General features: G+C 42.1%; 1 protein-coding gene across 1 annotated transcript in view; it reads right to left on the reverse strand.

The window, feature by feature from the left end:
* LOC126095055 (probable cytochrome P450 6a13) overlaps window positions 1-19,945 on the reverse strand; it is a 56,671-nt gene continuing 36,726 nt past the window's right edge. The window contains exons 5-7 of the mRNA XM_049909739.1: window positions 6,143-6,364; window positions 1,406-1,657; window positions 1-375 (exon numbers count right to left, since the gene is read on the reverse strand). Coding sequence (XP_049765696.1) covers window positions 209-375; window positions 1,406-1,657; window positions 6,143-6,364 — 641 coding nt within the window. The 3' untranslated portion in view covers window positions 1-208. The remainder of the gene's footprint in view (window positions 376-1,405; window positions 1,658-6,142; window positions 6,365-19,945) is intronic.

Below are 19,945 nucleotides of genomic sequence, written 5' to 3' on the forward strand. Positions count from 1 at the left end.
TGAAAAAGCAATGGACAGACTTTATTATTAAATCTTCCATTTCACAAGTTAGTTACAAACGATGTCGTGGTTCACGACTCACATATGTTACTAAACAAAAATTTGTGTATGATTGTTATGGAAAGTATAGATGAAGGCTGAGTCAGATCATACACTCCAAGTCCCCAAGTGTTCACTACTTCCTTAGAATGCGCTGCTCTCCATCTTGTCAGGTCCTGGTGGAGATACGCACGTTGATGCCTCCAATGGATGATGTCACAGCTGACTTGGGATCCATCTTCAGCTTGGCAGGCGTCTTGCTGGTGGCACTGAAGACGAACTTGGAGACCAGGGAAGCGATGCCTAGCTTGGCCTGCACCAGGCCGAAACGCATCCCTGCACAGAGAAGACACGTCCTGGTGAATGCCGTACGTGGTGTCTGTGTAATTCTTTTCTCAGAAACGTATTACAGTATTAATGCAAGACATGTCTTTTGTGTGGATGAAAACGCAAACTTCCCTACGACAAGAAAACTGTGTATACTTTCCGAACTATGACATGCGACACAGAGGGTTATTTCTTTTGTGACTATAATAATGTTTCTACTCATTCCATCGACAGTTGCAGTGCTGTATAAACAGCTTTTTGTACGCACTTGCGTGAGCTGTTTTTATCCATTTCAGATGATACGGGGCAGATACACTAATGAACCAAAACATTATGACCACCTGCTTTATAGCTTCTTTGACCGTACGTGGAACGAAATATATCACTGATTCAGCATATTAGGGATCCGGTAGTCTGTTGATAGTTTTGTGGAGATACGTGTCATTAGATTATGCACAAGTCATGTAATTCGCGTAAATAAAGTGTCACTGATTTGCATACGTGGTGGTGGCACCCGATTGCGACCAAGATGGGTTTCACAGGGTTTACATCAGGCGAATATGGTTGCCGAGACATCAACGTGCATTCTCTATAATGCTCCTCAAACAACGGTAGCGCGGTTCTGGCTCCTAGACAATGAAAATTATACTACTGAAAGACGACATCGCCGTCGGGGAAGACATCAAATATGAAGGGATGCAGGTGGTTCACAGATGTCAGCGTGTCTTCTGTTACTACCACAGGTCCCATGCAAGAGCCTCACGCTGTGTAAAATGTTCAACTGTGCGTTAAATTTTATGGGACTTAACTGCTAACGTCATCAGTCCCTAAGCTTACACACTACTTTACCTAAATTATCTTAAGGAGAAACACACACGCCCAAGCCCAAGGGAGGACTCGAACCTCCGCCGGGACCAGCCGCACAGTCCATAACTACAGCGCCGTAGACTGCTCGGCTAATCCCGCGCGGCTGGAGAGTCACCACATCTGTATATTTTTTTAAAAAATTTTACTACCTAAGCATTGTGGGGTCACTTACCTATGCAGATGCGCGGTCCCTCTCCGAAAGGCAGGTAAACAAAATGGTGTCGTGACGCCTTGCCCTCTTCGGTAAAGCGCTCAGGGTCAAACTTTTCCGGGTCCGGATAGTACTTGGGATCGTGGTGGATCGCGTAGACCGGTATTAACACCTTCACGCCTTTCTCTATCCTGACACTGGTGCCTGGTAGAGTGTAGGGCTCGGTGCAGACTCTGCCCAAGTTAGCTACAGGGGGATACTTCCGAAGTGTCTCTGCAAATGAAAGAGAGAAACCAGTCAGCACTTGTAAATCTTTAATACCACCCATACACAAAAACTGGTGTAAAAACTGACAATAAAATCCGTCCACGGACTCTTATAGCGCTTTTAGTCCGTCAACGTACCTTTCTAAATCACAGCCTTATCATCGGGGCTTACGTTATTGCAAAGGCAGCACCTCGGAAAAGCCTAGTTGCAAATTTGGCTGATTTCTTTTGCATGTGATAGCACCATGAAGGAACTCCCACAATTTCAGCACACACAGTTTTCGAAGATGGCGCCATATGGTTCCAATAACATGACAAATTACTGTCGCTATAAAAGACAGCAGATGGATTTTATTAATTAAGCTTTTCATTTATTTCATATTCTCCGTTTTCCAATAGCAGCCTCAGTCGTTACCATTAAAAATAGTAACTTCAAAATTAACCATTTTATTTTACGTGTGCCCGCATCTCGTGGTCGTGCGGTAGCGTTCTCTCTTCCCACGCCCGGGTTCCCGGGTTCGATTCCCGGCGGGGTCAGGGATTTTCTCTGCCTCGTGATGGCTGGGTGTTTTGTGCTGTCCTTAGGTTAGTTAGGTTTAAGTAGTTCTAAGTTCTAGGGGACTTATGACCACAGCAGTTGAGTCCCATAGTGCTCAGAGCCATTTGAACCATTTTGAGCCATGTTTTGGCTTTTTCAGAGCAAGCTTTAGAGGGAAGCCTGCCACTTTGCTCTGTGTGAATTTGTTTACTTGTTCAAGTTGTAAGGTGTCAGGCAAATCCAACATCTTCCATGAAAACCCTGACTTTATAGCAAATCCGGCAGTATGTCACATAGCTCCAAATAAATCCTGACATTAAATCAACCAAAGTAATACGATCAACGAGTGAGCAAATGGAATACCACAGACTAACACAAGAACGCCTAAATGCATGTCATACCTTCCCACTGTGAAACAGACACAGTTCCGAGGGGAGAAACGAGAACAAAAGCGGAGAGCAGAGCCGTGTAAGCTAGAAGGCCCTACGATAAGGGATGGACACCCACATCGCCCACCGATCACCAAGACCACCCCCCAACCCATGTTAAAAGATAGAGGCCTCCAGAAGAACAGTATAGATCTTACAATAACATTAAAAGGACCACACCAGCTGCAAGTTTTAGCGTGAGACTATACGCATCTCTGTTACATAGCAAACATTAAAAACATTGCCCCACCACGAAAAGTATAACGTTTCTCACTGGATAGACAGAATTTTTGTAGGCAGAGCTTAAGGTTAACATTGAGACCCTGATCGGTCAGTTGAAAACACAGCCAGATACCTTTTTCTTAAACCAACTTCAGTAAATTGTAGTAAGGAAAAGTTAGAGAGAGTTGCTTCCGAGACAGCGAGGTGTATGGAGCTGCGCCGCCCACCGCCCTCTAACGCTGCCTAAACCGACAAGGTAATGAATGCACGCGATGCCGCATAAGAGCACGTAAGGCTTCACTCAGAACTGCAGAAGTCTCACCTGTTACATCCACTTTTTGCATAATACTAGGGTCGATCGTCAATTAAACTTCGTGGTGTTCACATTTGCTACCAGAAGTTAAAATCTGAAACGCGATGATTTTTCTTTTATATAATTATTGAGAAGCGACATCAGCCACTATAATTTACGAAAAGTTAAATAAGTAATTAAAGATAATTGAGGGTCACTGTAGACCATTTTGATAGTTTTCTCTTTTATGAAACTTAATTTAAACCTAGATTATAGATGTGATACGGCATAGGTCATCCTTCAATCCATAGTAGAACTTGAAAACCCATTCAGGGAATATTCGTTCACATTTTTGTTGAATGCAGTTGTTTTTTATCATCCTGTATTAAAATATTTCCTTTCATCAATAGCGCAAAAAAAAGGCTCTGAGCATTATGTGACTTAACATCTGTGGTCATCAGTCCCCTAGAACTTAGAACTACTTAAACTTAACCAACCTAAGGACATCACACACATCCATGCCCGAGGCAGGATTCGAACCGGCGACCGTAGCGGTCACGCGGTTCCAGACTGAAGCGCTTAGAACCGCACGGCCAGACCGGCCGGCAATAGCACAATTTATAAACAATGTTTCGTGAGTAGAATAAAAATTCCAATGGTAAACTTAACTGCTTTTTCGCCGTTGATTTACCAGATAGCTAAAAATAGGAAAGCCTTGAACCCCTTCCACTTAATTTATTTAGTATTAAGATTCATTTACAGGGAGTGCAGTGGAGCTGACGCTGAAATCATTAAGTATTTGGTTATATCATCCGTAGTCTCACTGAACTCTTCTGAACTCTACATGTCACGTGTGGTCTGGCGTCTCCTTACCAGCAACAGGTCCCAGGTTCAAACTAGTCAATTCCCTAAAAAACACGCTCAGAGCGTCGTTGCGCAAAAGTAGCAGGGAGACATGACTTAGAACAAACAGATACCACGTGGAATGTTAGAAAGTGATGGTCTAATGTGACAGTAATATACATAATTCTTTAATTCGTTCATTTATTCACATTCTATTAACAAGGTAACCCTCCAGGGATGTAGAACGAGTCAAATTATATATTAAATGGTGAAATTTGTGAATAGCATCTTAACAATCAGTTATGACTGTTGCTGATTTATCAACATTATTTATTATGAGAATTATTTTATAACCAGAAAATTAATTACCATTAGAAAAGACCACTGTTGTTCCTCTTACATTACTGATCTGCTGAGGTTATCTAACACCGCAAATCAAACATTTCAGTAATTTCCAATGAAGCACCATCAACTGAGTATAATTTAGTAGAACTGAAGGCTGATTTATGTCGAAGTTAGTGTCAACAGTAGTACACATTGAGTCAAAACACAGTGACACACATTTTCTAGAAGAATGTCTAATGATAAATTCTTGCACTTTAGTTGTGAGTGTTGGTGGAATTCTATTCTCTATCTCACGTCAACAGACAACCTGTAACAGACTTATACACTGAAATTTAAAGCTCCTCTTGGAATCCTATCAAGGGAGTCCTAGTCTCGGCGATAAATTTATAAATAACTTCACCATCTCCTGCAGCAGTCAGTTTCTTGATTTACTGGTACAATTCTACGATTTCGGCCTTAAAACATTAGTATATTAGGTGGTATTTATGATGCAATATCATCGAATCAACGGTGGAAAATATTACAATGTTGGGCCCTTGAACTGTCTGGCATGTAAATATATGTCCTGATTGTAGTTTTTTCGAAACGAATATCGTGTACATTACTAAAACTGTCAAATATTACGACAATATGTCAGTGAGTTAAATTCACAATCTTTTCTACGTAAAATATGCTCAGGCGCATCGTACACTCAAAGTCTATAAAAGGCTTGGGTGGAGTTAGATATCACAGTTGTTCAGCTTGTAGAATGATGAATAAATGAAGGAAGAGGTCTGAAAGTACAACTTGGGCAAAACAAATCAGTAATGATGCTTGCAGACTATATAGCACTTTTGGGAGACTGTAATGAAGACATGGAAGTACAAGTGAAGCATAAACAGGGCGATGAAGAAGGTGATGAGCAGTAGTGGAAAGGACAATTGTGACTTATTTAAAATTAAAGAGCTGCGAACGATACATTAGCGGAAAAAGTCCGAGAATTTTGGCATCTAGCTGGCAAGATTCCTCAGGATGACTGAGGCAGAGAACGCATTAGAAGTTGATTATTTTCTGAATAAAGGAGCTTAAATATGGTCAGTTATTGATAAGGGCATGAGGAAGATGTTTCCGTTAACGTTCGATTCGCATACATTATTCTACGGAAGTAAACCATGGACAGTCACAAATCTAGACAAGCAGAATCTGGTAACAGTTGAAATGTGGTGATATCGAAGAACTTTAAAAATTATATGGGAAAATGAAGTATGAAACAGAGAACTGCTAGAGAATAGGTGTGGAAAGAAGTCTACGGATGGCCCTTACCAGAAGGTCAGTGAGACTTCTACTTCAGCGTACATGAAAAATTTCCTTGACTCTGGGACTAGAATACACATAACAACTTGTAGAGAACGTTGCGTGTAGTAGTTAAAGATAGGAAAATATAGAGGACAGCAGCTAACTTGTGGAGGGGCTTAGTAACAATAATAATAATAACAAAAAAAGAAAACTGATCTCACATCTGTCAACAGCACAGTGCTTTAAATAATTTCCTTAACCGTCGCCTATTACTTTCACTGCAAATATTGTGTTAACTGGTGTGAATGAAAATCTCGGTTTTCCAGCAGGGTGGAATTGTTGAGATTCTGCGCTGTTTTGACAAGTGTCGTGTTCATCATCTTTTGTCGGAGTTCACTATCTCAACACTGGCAGTTGGCTTACAAACCAGGTGCTTTTTATCATTGTGTTCACATGGCTCGTGTTTATAGGTTTAACTTTCTCACTTTCTAAAGGTGTATTTAAACTAGGTGGTTGGAGAATTCCTTATAAGAAAAGGGGCAGCCTCACCTGCGACCACCATGTCCAGATAGGTCATCTCCTGTACGGCATCGTACGTCACCTTGCCGCCGTGTTTGCTCAGCACGCTGTCTACTTCAGCCCTGAGGCGATCCTGGATGTCCGGGTTGACTGCCAACTCGTGGATGCAGAAACTCATCGTCGTGGAAGATGTCTCGAAACCAGCCACGAAGAAAACGAAACACTGCGCTGCGAACAGGTCGTCTGTGAACGCTGAAACAAGGTAGACCGACGTTAGTCTGGTAGAGCTTTACACTACACTCAGTTATTTGCTTTCACAAAATAAATAAGCAGTTCAGCCATTCGCCCATCTACAGCTAAGTCTTGCTGAATCGCTGTATATATAAAATATTGTAATTCAGCATGGCACTTCACCGGAAATGCGTGCATCATTTCAGAACGCCTGCACGCTGCACATGCTCGACCGTTTCTGTGGCATGATGAAATTGAAATTCACATCAGTTGTGAGTGACAGCTTACGTGTGACCTGTTTTCTAATTTGCGTGGCTGTCATGAGTAGTTCAGTTTTAAAATTGAAGCTAAAGTTAGATCGGATTGCACCTAATGACTAGATTTCCTTCATCAAAACCGAATCCTTGCGTGGAAGGGACCCAGAGGTAATTTATAGCGGTTTGAGAGAAATGTGTGGGAATAGTGTCTGCGTCTGCGTTAGTACCCCGAATCATTATACGGTTTATTTTGACTTTACATTTATTTTTTACATGAGTAACGATATTCTCATATTTTCATTGTTACAAATTCCAAAAACAAGAAGTGGAAAAATAAAAGCTATCCTCTCTGCTTCATTTGTTTCAAGACGAAATATGTGGTAGTCATAGTCTATGATAATGAAGACAATGAGAAGAGTTTTTTGTGTCCTCAAAATATAATTATAGATGACTACGAAAAAAACTACTGAAAAAAACTGATACAAGCTCAAGTTATTTGGTGATTTTTGAACTTATATGAAATCGATACGAAAATCACGATTTCCCCTCAAGTAGTGAGCCAAGTAAGAAGTTCTCCAGAAAATTTCAGTTTGCGTGGTTCAGAAAGTATTCTTGGTTAACATAATCTACAGCAGAATGTACAGCATACTGCAGATACCGTGTGTTTTTCCCTATGCATTATGTTCCACATGTATCTTCATATCATATGGTCTATTTCCGTAAAGGTCGGGTGAACACTGAGGACAACCGGACAAGTGGAAGGCTATCAACTGCAACAGGCTACGCCTCTGAGGTTGTTGTTAATGTTATTTTGACAGAAGGTCGACGAAAAACATGTGAGGAAATTGCATGTAAGGCCAGAACGCCTGTCACCTCAGCTTTAAGAATCAAAACTGAAAAGCTAAAGACGAGGAAAATTGCTGCTGATTTTGCACGATAGGGAAAGACAGCATATTGCCTTACGAGTGAAATATTCGACAAATGCGGGTGGGGAATACTACGCCTTCCACTACACAGTCTGATATGGGGCCGTCAGTCGTTGATTTGTTTCCCGAGAAAAAACTCCGTGGGAAACGTTTTGATACAACTGTTGTGATGCGGAGTAATCAGACAGCACACCAATGAAGGTTCCCTATTCGGAACGCAGAAGTTGCCATAGCGTTGTGAAGCTGTCAGATGCAAGAATGGAGATTATATTGAAGGCCTATAGAGATATTTTGAAAATAAATTTTCTGCAATTCTGACTTACAGTGTGCAGAACTTACGAAATGAAGCTCGTACATGCGGAACCTTTTATGATACCATAATTCTGTTCTCACTCTGATTATAAGAAACTGTTTATCAAACTACGTCTAGTATATCGTTGCATGAAGTTATAATATTTACAAGTTACCGCTATCGATTTCGCTTTTTCAATCAGAACTGTATTAAACTCTGCTGTGTGTCTTGTAAACCGCAAAGAGACAAAATAAATGTAGTTTGTGTGTCCCAAATTTGATGTGTCATTTCGGAGAAATTCCGATATTTAGAACTTAAGACTCGCCTGCGTGTTCAAATCTGTATTATCGTATTTGATAGCAACACACAGCTATGTCGGGATACTCTACTTCCTTCTGTGAGGATTCCCTTACAATTCATCTCAGCGAAAATAGAATTACGTTAATTTAACAGTTCTGTAAATATTCGATGTGGACAGCTTAGCTAAGTCATCTTGCATTTTCTCGCCACCTCTCTATAGATATTGGCTCAAAATCCTTAATGTACGTCTACTGCTATATGACTACAGTGCAATCCGCAGTGTAATATGTTGATTATTCCTTGCTGCTGTAGTGTTATCTTGAAGCCGTGAGAAAGGAGGACAGGCGCTCCAAGGCGCGGAAGCAGAGGCGATCCTGATGGCAGACGAAACTAGGAAAGATATTGTTACAAGAAGCGAACAGTAAGGGGAGAGCCTTGCGGAAATGCAGACGGCGCCAGACGCGTTCCCAGGGCGCTACTTACTCTTCAAGGAATTAACATGTGACGTCTAGACGCTGTGGTAGGTTGCTACCGTAGAACTTTGTAACCAACAGGCACGTATTAGCGATAAAGCCAGCTTGATACCAGCCCTGAGAACAGTAACGTCAGTAGACTCACAAGGGTTAGAAAGAGAGCGAAAACGCCAAAAACTGTTGACCTAGCAGCCCCTACTCCGGTAAGCCCGGGGGACGGGGGTAAATGACGTATAACAATAATGTTGCAAGCCTTATTTGGCAGAGCAGTTACGTTTAGCTTTCAGCTGAACAATGCTGATACCAAATACGGAGTTAAGTTAGTGCAACTGCACTAACATCCCCGCCTTAGGAGCAGTAGAGGGTACCTAACTAAACCGTGATTGGCAGGCGCCTGCAAGAGACCTGCGGGATTGGCTGGGCGGCATAAGTGGGAAAATCAGTGCCCCACGCGACTCCTTAAAACCCCTAGAATCCGCATTTTAGCGGAGTTCTCAGTGAGACGATCTGGGAGCCGAATCCGCGTCCGTCGACTCCAGCCTCAGTCCAGTTCCGATTAAGTCTTCTCTCTCACTTTGAGTGCCTCAGTGAACAGTGTCACATTCAGTATGTTTTGTTTTGCAAATGTTCAAATGTGTGTGAAATCGTATGGGACTTAATTGCTAAGGTCATCAGTCCCTAAGCTTACACAGTACTTAACCTAAATTGTCCTAAGGACAAACACACACACCCATGCCGAGGGAGGGCTCGAACCTCCACCTGGACCAGCCGCACAATCCATGACTGAAGCCCCAGACCGCTCGGGTAATCCCGCGCGGCTTCTGTTTTGCAACTACGTTGTTGCCCTAAAATTTTTGTAGTGTTTCCTAGTGTGGTTAGCATCCACTCCTGGAACTTCTGCATTGGCTTCTGTTGTAACAGTGTTATTCATGCTTTATCTAACCCTAGATCTAGGCTCCAGTGTATTAGTTAGTGCTGTCTGCAATAAACAACTATTTCAAAACCCTGTTTGTCCAAGAGCCTCCACTAAGAGTTCCCTACAAGTCTCACGACCTGTATTTCTAGTAAATGGCTGTATCAGTGTTGGCTCAGATAGAAGAAAACAATAAAATGTCTTCAGTGTGAATTGTCCTTCTGCCTTCTGCTCTGTACCGCTGGGGAGCGCAGACTGACCAGTAACGCCTTTTCTCCCTCTTCCACCTATGTCAGGACACGACAGCAGTTGTCTAGCAAAGGATTCATCGCACCTCCTTCAGCCTGGTTCTCTACCGTTTCACTCCCGAACAGCGCGCAGGAGAAACAGACACAAATCTTCCCGTGAGAGCTCCATTGCTCTCATTTTATTACGATGACGATTTCTCTCTACACGGGGTGTTTCCGTAAGAGCGTCCGAAAATGTAACAGCAGGTAGAGAATGCTCGACTGAAGAATCTGAGGTGGGAAACCTGGAGTCGGAGAAGCCAGCTTAATGAGATACGGAAGTAAACTTTTCTACCACTCTGTGTGGCATTACTGTTTTCCAGCTTATTTATGACTAACATGCATAAGAGTTTACACGCACTGTGTTGTTTATTTACATGGACATTCTTTATTTCATGGAAAGAAATAAGGAAGACGAGCCTGATTAACAGGAAGTCACGAGTTTAGTGCAAAGGGTTCTTCCTGCGTTGTTGCCAGCTCATGGGGCCATGCGGATACAGCATGACGGTAAACCGCCTCACTTTGGTGTGGTTGTGCGCGACCGTCCTAATGCTGTATCTCCAGGTCCCTGGACTGGACGGGGAGTTCCTATTCCATGGCCTGCCAGGCCACCTGGGCTGAGTCCCCTTGATTATATCCTACAGGGATATCTAAAGTTTATGAGACTCCAATAGATGCAGAGATGGAATTAGTGGCCCTTGATTATTTCCTATGGGTATATCTAAAGTGTACGAGACTCCAATAGATACGGAGATGGAATTAGTGGCCCTTGATTATTTCCGATGGGGATATCTGAAGTGTGTGAGTCTCCAATAGATATGGAGATGGAATTAGTGGCCCTTGATTATTTCCTACTGGGATACCTAAAGTATGTGAACTCCACTAGATACGGAGATGGAATTAGTGGCCCTTGATTATTTCCTATGGGTATATCTAAAGTGTATGAGACTCCAATAGATACGGAGATGGAATTAGTGGCCCTTGATTATTTCCTGTGGAGATATCTAAAGTGTATGAGACTCCAATAGATATGGAGATGGAACTAGTTGCCCTTGATTCTTTCATATGGGGATATCTAAAGTGCATGAGACTCCAATAGATATGGAGATGGAATTAGTTGCCCTTGATTATTTCCTACTGGGATACCTAAAGTGTATGAACTCCACTAGATACGGAGATGGAATTAGTGGCCCTTGATTATTTCCTATGGGGATATCTAAAGTGTATGAGACTCCAATAGATACTTAGATGGAATTAGTTGCCCTTGATTCTTTCCTACGGTGATATCTGAAGTGTGTGAGTCTCCAATAGATACGGAGATGGAATTAGTGGCCCTTGATTATTTCCTACGGGGATATCTAAAGTGTATGAGACCCCAATAGATACGGAGATGGAATTAGTTGCTCTTGATTATTTCCTACGGTGATATCTGAAGTGTGTGAGACTCCAATAGATATGGAGATGGAATTAGTTGCCCTTGATTATTTCCTACTGGGATACCTAAAGTGTATGAACTCCACTAGATACGGAGATGGAATTAGTGGCCCTTGATTATTTAATATGGGGATATCTAAAGTGTATGAGACTCCAATAGATACGGAGATGTAATTAGTTGGAAGAACTGTAGCTGCCTGTAACGTGATTCCAAAGAAACCAGGGATAATTGCCAGGGTGAGACAGAATCTTGTTCGCCGATGTCATGCTTGCATTGAAGTGAATCTTGTTCGCCGATGTCATTCTTGCACTGAGGTGAAGGCTGTAAGTTTCAGCACATTTTGTAACACACAGTGCAAATCTTACGTTCATTGTGTCAATGATGGTATTTGCAGTTACTGCAACTGTTATAAATAAAAAACACACAGGAATGTGAATTTATTCCTATTATTTCATTTAGCTGCCCTCTCTAACCCCAGGTTCCGTACCTCAAACTCTTCAGTGGAGCATGCTCTATGACCTGTTAAATGTTTTCACCCTGTCATGGAAACACGCTGTGTAGGCGAGGGCCTACAAAATATTTTCACATTCGGAGAAGAACTTCGGTGATTGAAATTTCATTAGAAGTTTCTGTCGCATGGAGAAACGCCTTGCTTTTAATGACTGCTACCCCAATTCGAATATCATACCCATGCCACTCTGTCCCCTATATCGCAGTGATGCAAAACGAGCTGCTTCTCTTGGAACTTTTTCAATGGCCTCCGTCAATCCTATCTGATGCGGATCCCACACCGACCAGCATGCTACAGGTGAAGATGGACAAGCATTCTGTAGGCAGTCTCTTTAGTAAACTTCAATCATTTTGTAGGTATTCTGTCAATAAATTGCAGTCATTGGCTCACTTTCTCGACAACGTCACCTGCGTGACTGTTCCCATTTAAGTTACTCGTAATCGTAGCCCGTAAGCACTTAGTCGAATTCACGGCCTTTTGAAATCTTGCGGATTCGTTTTGGTAGTCATGTGGATCGTAAGGAACCCACAACCACCTACGTAAAGAGAAATGTAGTTTACCCTCTCACAGATCAATATAGGCTAGATATCGACAGTCTAGCGCCAAGAGCGCCAGAGAGATACAGCAATTGTTAGTGAGAGAAGTGCAGACAATGTACAGTGTGAAGTGGCAGAAGTAGCTAATGGAGCTCTAAGCGAGCAGGATGTGGTGTAATGGCGGAAGGCCGAACGTCATACGTATTGTCGATTGATCGTGCCTTCGACGCCGCTGGTTGGCCTTTAGTAATTTACCAATCGTGACAAAAGAGTTTATTTTGAAGTGCTCTATTAAGTATCTACATCGCACCGTGATTACGCGTTTCGAGGCAACCGTGCCGGTCACCTACAACTGGACTGCAGTGAATGCTGTGATGTCTTTATGCTAATGGCCGCGCCGCGTAGCCGTAAGGTGTCAGGCGCCTTGTCACGGTTCGTGCTTCTCCCTCCCCTATCCCCCCCTCCCAGCCGTCGGAGGTTCGAGTCCTCCCTCGCCCGTGGATGTGAGTGTTATCCATAGCGTAACTTAGTTTAAATTTAGATTAAGCAGTGCATAATCTTAGGGACGTGATGAGGACAACACATCACCCCATCCTTGAGCAGGGAAAATCTCCCGCCCCAGCCAGGAATCGAACCCGGGCCCCTTGGAGTGGTACCCCATCGCACTGACCACTCATCTAATGGGGGCGGACGTTAGGCAAGGAAATTAACTGCCTCACATTTCTGCAAAATCAAGAATATAACACGTAATTTACAGCAGAACACCGTAGTAATTATTATTACAATACAGGCTTGTTGACTGTGTTATGCATTATTCAGCAGCAGGAACATCGATGCGAAACAACTCCCACACGAGTATTAGCCCATCAGCCCCTTATCTTCAGTACACCGAAAGTATAGCTCGTTTATTACGTTGATATTCGATGATCAGTAATATCCAAACCAACTGGGAGCGTTTCTGAATGAACTCACACTTTTCATTATCTACAGTAAATGACAGCAACAGCTGCAAGAAATCGAAGGAATCTGCACAGATTGTCTCTTAAGGAGTTTATATGATTCACGAACAGCAAAGGGCCTATAACACTTCCTTCTGCAACGCCATATATTACTTGAGTTTTAGTCTATGACTTTCCGTCATTTTTTACGACTGTGACCAGAAATTACGAAATCACGTATCCGGCCGCACAAATGAGTCGACACTCCGTGCAGACCCAGTCTGTTTACTAGTCGGTTGTGAGGAACGGTGTCGAAAGCCTTCTGGAAATAAAAATATAAGGAATCAGTCTGACAACCCTGTCGATTATACTCAGTTCGTGTGAATAAAGAAATGGCTGTGTTTCACAAAAACAATATTTTCTGAAGATGTGTCGGCTATTGGTGTTCTCTTCGAAGTAATTCACAATCTTCAACCGGAAGTGTATGTTACAAAACCGTCCTGCAAATCGACGGATTACTCCTATTTCCTTTCTTGAGTATTGCTGAGATCTGTGCAAACTTCCATTCTTCAAGTACGGATCTTTCGACCAGCGAGCTGTTGTATCTGATTGCCTAGTTTGGAGCTATAGCATCGGCATACTCTGAAAGGAACTTAACTGACATACGGTCTGGGCCGAAGGCCTTGCCTTTATTAATGATTTAAGCTGCTTCGCGACACCGACGATATCTACGTCTAAATTACTTATGGTTGCAGCTGTTCTTGGTGCGAATTCTATAAAATTTACTTCGACTTCTTTAGCGGACATATTTCAGATAGCCATTTTTATTAAATCTTTCTTAGTGGCATTGTCATCAGGTTACGGTTTGGTTCCAGTTTATTAGGTACAGCTAAGCACATCCCAACTTTTAACATGCACACATCCCGATCAGCCAACCATGCATACCCAGACCACAATTACAAACGAATCACTTCCATATACTGTTGCGGATTGGCAAGAGAGCCAACCCGGTTTTGAGAGGAGGCCGAAAGGCACGCGTTTTAGCTCACGCAGGCTGGCGTGAGGTCTGCAACAGGTCAAGGAAATGAGACTAGCAAAAAAGGACGTAGCTGTGGAATACTTAACTTTAATCCATAAATGGTGAACATCGCTCTTGACGGTACATGTTTTACAGCATCTGGTAATGGCACCTTGCTAGGTCGTAGCAAATGACGTAGCTGAAGGCTGGGCTAACTATCGTCTCGGCAAATGAGAGCGTATTTTGTCAGTGAACCATCGCTAGCAAAGTCGGGTGTCTAACTGGGGCGAGTGCTAGGAAGTCTCTCTAGACCTGCCGTGTGGCGGCGCTCGGTCTGCAATCACTGATAGTGGCGACACGGGGGTCCGACGTATACTAACGGACCGCGGCCGATTTAAAGGCTACCACCTAGCAAGTGTGGTGTCTGGCGGTGGCACCACATATACCACGAACCTGTACAGCAATATACGTCTTATATATGACTCAAATGGCTCTGAGCACTATGGGACTTAACATCTGTGGTCATCAGTCCCCTAGAACTTAGAACTATTTAAACCTAACTAACTTAAGGACATCACACACATCCATGCCCGAGGCAGGATTCGATGCTGCGACTTTAGCGGTCGCGCGGTTCCTGACTGAATCGCCTACAACCGCTGGGCCACTCCCGCTGGCACGTGTTATATATACCTTGTGATTTTTTACCGTACCGGTCATTGTCACACACGTTTATGTGTGTTGTACTGTCGCTCTTATTAGATTATCCAGTTTTCTTCACTAGAATTTAGACTACTTACATTATCCGTTGGCCTGTGGTACCTTATGGCAATTACAATTTGTACTGACATTAGCATGTAACGGATAACACAATTTATGCTTGCACTTCTCTTCCCCTATTTTAAACGTCTAGAATTGTTATTATACTTCATTCGAACAGTCTGCGCACGTTAATGTAATCTTTACTTATTCTGCATTGTTTTGTTGCAATTTTCCCTGTAAGCTGTGATTTAATACTCTTGTAGCACCTCGGCTATCATCATAATACGCTATACATAGTTCTCTGTGTCATCATAATGCAGAAGAGAAAAAAAGCGACAGTAATGAATCCGTGTCAGCTTGTGTGTTTCTCGAGAAATCGCAGCCCACGTAATGTTTAAATGTTAATATTAAAATTTATCTCTCGTACAGTGACCTCTGTTTACATTGCAATTGATACTCACTCCACTTCTTTCCCTGTACATTTGTGTCACATTATTATAAGGAAGACCCACAAACTATTCTAACACAATTGGCTGATAATATGAGTGCTGGGCACCTGATTGGACGTTCCCTGTCTAATGTTTGACAGTAGTTTCTATGTAGATTTTTAATACCTTTATATATTTTTTTAACCTTAGTATCTATGATAAAGTATTTTAATGGCACAACTTGACTTAAAGGAGTGATCGGTTGACAGTTCGCATTCTGAGGCTTCAAGGGTTACCTAATTTCGAGAGCGGGGTTTAAGAACTGTAGAGGGATAACACGGTAAGCATGTACAACAGGCTGTAAGGTGAAGTAGTTACTCGGAGACGAAGAGGCTTCCACAGGATAGAATAACACGGAGAGCTGCATCAAACCAATCTCCGAAACCAAAAGCACAACGAACCAATATCGCTACCCTCTTGGATGATAGTCACGTGACACTTGATTTTTCCCTAGAAAGGCGAAAGTCAATTGGAAATGAACAAATATTAGTGAAACAAAACGTAGTTTCTTTGTTTGCATTTCAATCTAGAATATGAAATTGTTCCATGTAATAAAGCACGCAACACTGGAGTAGTAGTTTACATTATTTATTGTTTTACAAACCGGCTTTCGGCTATTACATTATCTTCATTTACTAAGCTATAGATATATATATTTATACCTGACGATAGCGTAACAACCACAAAACGGTTTTTAACAATATAAAAACTGTAAAATATTATACAACTGCTGTATGCTTTTATTAAATATAGTTGTAATATTCTAGTAAGAACCAACGGAACGATCAGTTAAGGCCAGATGCTCTACGTCTAAACAACGGATGAGACCATTAACAGATCATTGTTGGCGTTCTAGTATGATTATCAAAAATTTACACTCCTTAGTGCAAGTTTCAAGGGCGGGCATACTGTATTTTGTAGGGAGGGGGTGACCTAGACCTCCAGGTGTGAAGCATTTTCAGTGTTCCCGAAAACGATTAGCAAATAAGTAGCCAAAAAAAAATTCCATTTCCGACATTGTTAAAACCGACGTAATACAGACTTTTTAAAACATTTTTGAAAGAAAAATACCTTTTTCTTGGCGTGAGGGGTAAGGAGGGAGGGGGAAGGGGAGGGGCACGGGCCCTACTTTCCCCCGTGTATGACAACCCTTTCTCAGTATGACAGTCGACATAAAACCTGATATTGTTATTAAGTAAGAGCTTCCGACTGATGTGTTAAAGCAGTCATTCGCGACCACGTTCTTCATTTGCTCACGTTACCTCCCAGCCGTTCGCGTCGTTGTTCAATGTTACGTTTAAATTTTTAGACTAGATGAAGGGTGAAGGCTTTGTAGAATGATGCCCTGTTTGTTGAGGGGAGGGGAGAGAACAAGTAGTGTATCGAGACATGAGCTACATCTCACGAATCTTCCAAAGAGCCCGTCGAACTTGACGGCCCCATTCAAATGACGAATCATTGTAATAAATATTGTAGTTGTATTCTTCAACCCAATGACCGGCTTGATGCGGCTCTACACGTTAGACTGCTTTGTGATTTTCTTTTAACACTGCAAAAGTTGTTGTCCTTGTGGTCTCCAGTTCGAAGCCTGCTCTGATGCAGCTCTCCATGTTACTCTGTCGCGTGCAAGCCTCTTCGTCTCCGAGTAGGTACTGCAACTAACATCCACTTGATTCTGCTTACTGTATTCATCTCTCCCTCTACGATTTTTACACCCTCGCTTCCGTGCTCCCCCCCCCCCCCCTCCCGGCCCCCCATACTTCCCTCCAGCACTAAATTGGTAATCCATTAATGTCTTAGAAAGAGTGATGTCAACTGATCCCTCTAGCCCTACTGTACCAGAAATTTCTTTTATTCCCATTTCTACTCAGTACTTCTTCATTAGTTACATGCCCTACCGATCAAACATTCAGCATTATTCGTTAGCAGCACATTTCAAACGCTTCTGTTCAATTCTTGTCTGATCTGTCTATCGCCCTCGTTTTTCTCCCATGTGAGAGCACAGTCTGTACAAAAAACTTCAGATAACACTTCCTAGCACTTAAAACTGTATCAGATTAGAAAAAAATATCTGTTCTTCAGAAACGCTTTTGTGGCCATTGTCAGTTCACATTGTATATCCTCTCTACTTCGGCCATCATCAGTTACATTACCGCCCAGACTGCAAAATTCATCTATTACTTTCAGAGTCCCATTTCCTAACTTAATTCCCTCCGTGTCGAATGATTTACTTCAACTACATTCCATTATCCTTGTTCTGCTTTTGTTGATGTGGATATTATATCCTCCTTTCCTGACACATCCATACCGTTCAGCTGCTCTTCCATGTCCTTTTCTGTCTCTGACATAATTACTTTATTTCTTCTCTCTGAACGCCGGCCGCGGTGGTCTAGCGGTTCAGGCGATCAGTCCGGAACCGCGCGACTGCTGCGGTCGCAGGTTCGAATCCTGCCTCGGGCATGGATGTGTGTGATTTCCTTAGGTTAGTTAGGTTTAAGTAGTTCTAAGTTCTAGGGGACTGATGACCACAGATGTTAAGTCCCATAGCGCTCAGAAGAATTTTTTTTCTCTCTCTGAACGATAATTCCCTCTCCAAATTTTATTGATTTGCTTTAGTGCTTGCTAAATGTACAGACTGAATAACATCTGGGCTAGGCTACAGTCCTGTTTCACTCCCTTCTCAACCAATAATTCCCTTTCATCACCCTCGACTTTTATAACTTGCGTTTTGTTTCTGTACAAATTGTAAGTAACCATTGATTGCCTTTATTTACCGCAGCTACCGTCAGAATTTCAAAGAGTGTATTACAGTAAATATTGTCAGAAGCTCTCTCTAAGCCTACGATTGCTATGAACGTAGGTTTGCCTTTATTTTACCTTTCTTCTGAGACATGTCATAGGGTCAGTGTTGCCTACATTTTTTTGGAATTCAAACTGGTTCTCCTCAGGGTCAGCTTTTACCACTTCTTCCGTTCTTCTGTAAATAATACTGCACATTACCTCCATTTGAAACTGCTTACTGTATTGCAGTCTTGATCTGATTTTTATCCTTTGCTCTTCCCACAGTTACAAAAATAACTGTTCCCTGACGCCCTAGATTTATCCCACCATCCTAACAGATCTTTTTGTGAAGCTCTGCCATAAATCTCTTTCCTCATCGATTCGAATCAGTGCCTCTTCACTGACTATCCGATCCACACAAATAATATCAAATTTTTTCTGTAACAATGAATTTAAAAACCTTCCATTACTTTCCTCTGTGTTCTTTTTACCACCCACTTTTCAGTTCCATACGAACACTTTCAGGTAATTCTTTTGAAAACAATTTATAGTCTACATGAACAGATTTCCTTTTTTAGAACTCCGTGCCTCACTCTGTAAACACGGATCTCTTAAAGGGTCACTTTGTAGCCCATCTGCCTGTCTGTCTGTCTGTTAAGAAATCGTTTTTTTCAGAATCGGGTAGACGTATCAAGTTCAGATTTATTACGTTCCATCGTTTCTTCGAGGTGTAACAATTTTAAGCCGCTATGTAGCTTCAATAAAAAAATATGGCCATTTGTGCCACATATTTTTATATCTGAAAACTCCTTCATCAACATCCGTCGGGAGCTTCCCGTTGACTCAGAATCATGAACACACATGTCACAATACAAATAAAGGAAATTTTAATTATACTACACGAAAAATATTTTTTGTCGTTTTTATCCGTCTATCTCTCTTTCAGTTCGGCTGTTGAGACCCTTTTTCTACATCTACATCTACGTGAATACTCTGCTATTCACAATAAAATGCCTGGCAGAGGTTCAATGAACCACCTTCATGCTGTCTCTCTACCGTTCCACTCTCGAACGGTACGCGGGAAAAACGAGCACTTCAATTTTTCTGTGCGAGCACTGATTTCTCTTATTGTATAGTGATAATCATTTCTCCCTATGTAGGTGTGTGCCAACAGAATGTTTTCGCAATCGGAGGACAAAACTGGTGATTGAAATTTCATGAGAAGATCCTGTCGCAACGAAAAACGCCTTTGTTTTAATGATTTCCACTCCAATTCACGTATTATGTCTGTGACACTATCTCCCCTATTTCGCGATAATACAAAACGAGCTGCCATTCTTTTTATTTTTTCGATGTCTTCCGTCAGTCCCACCTGATGCGGATCAAATGGCTGGTTCAAATGGCTCTGAGCACTATGGGACTTAACATCTATGGTCATCAGTCCCCTATATGCGGATCCCACACCGCATAGCAGTACTTCAGAATAGGGCGGACAAGCGTAGTGTAAGCAGTCTCTTTGGTAGACCTGTTGCACCTTCTAAGTGTTCTGCCAATCAAACGCAGTATTTGGCTTGCTCTACCCACAATATTATCTATGTGATCGTTCCAATTTAGGTTATTTGTAATTGTAATACCTAAGTATTTAGCTGAATTTACAGCCTTTAGATTTGTTTGACTTACCGTGTAAT

The sequence above is a fragment of the Schistocerca cancellata genome, chromosome 8, assembly GCF_023864275.1.
Source record: "Schistocerca cancellata isolate TAMUIC-IGC-003103 chromosome 8, iqSchCanc2.1, whole genome shotgun sequence".
In the NCBI taxonomy this organism is placed as follows: domain Eukaryota; kingdom Metazoa; phylum Arthropoda; class Insecta; order Orthoptera; family Acrididae; genus Schistocerca; species Schistocerca cancellata.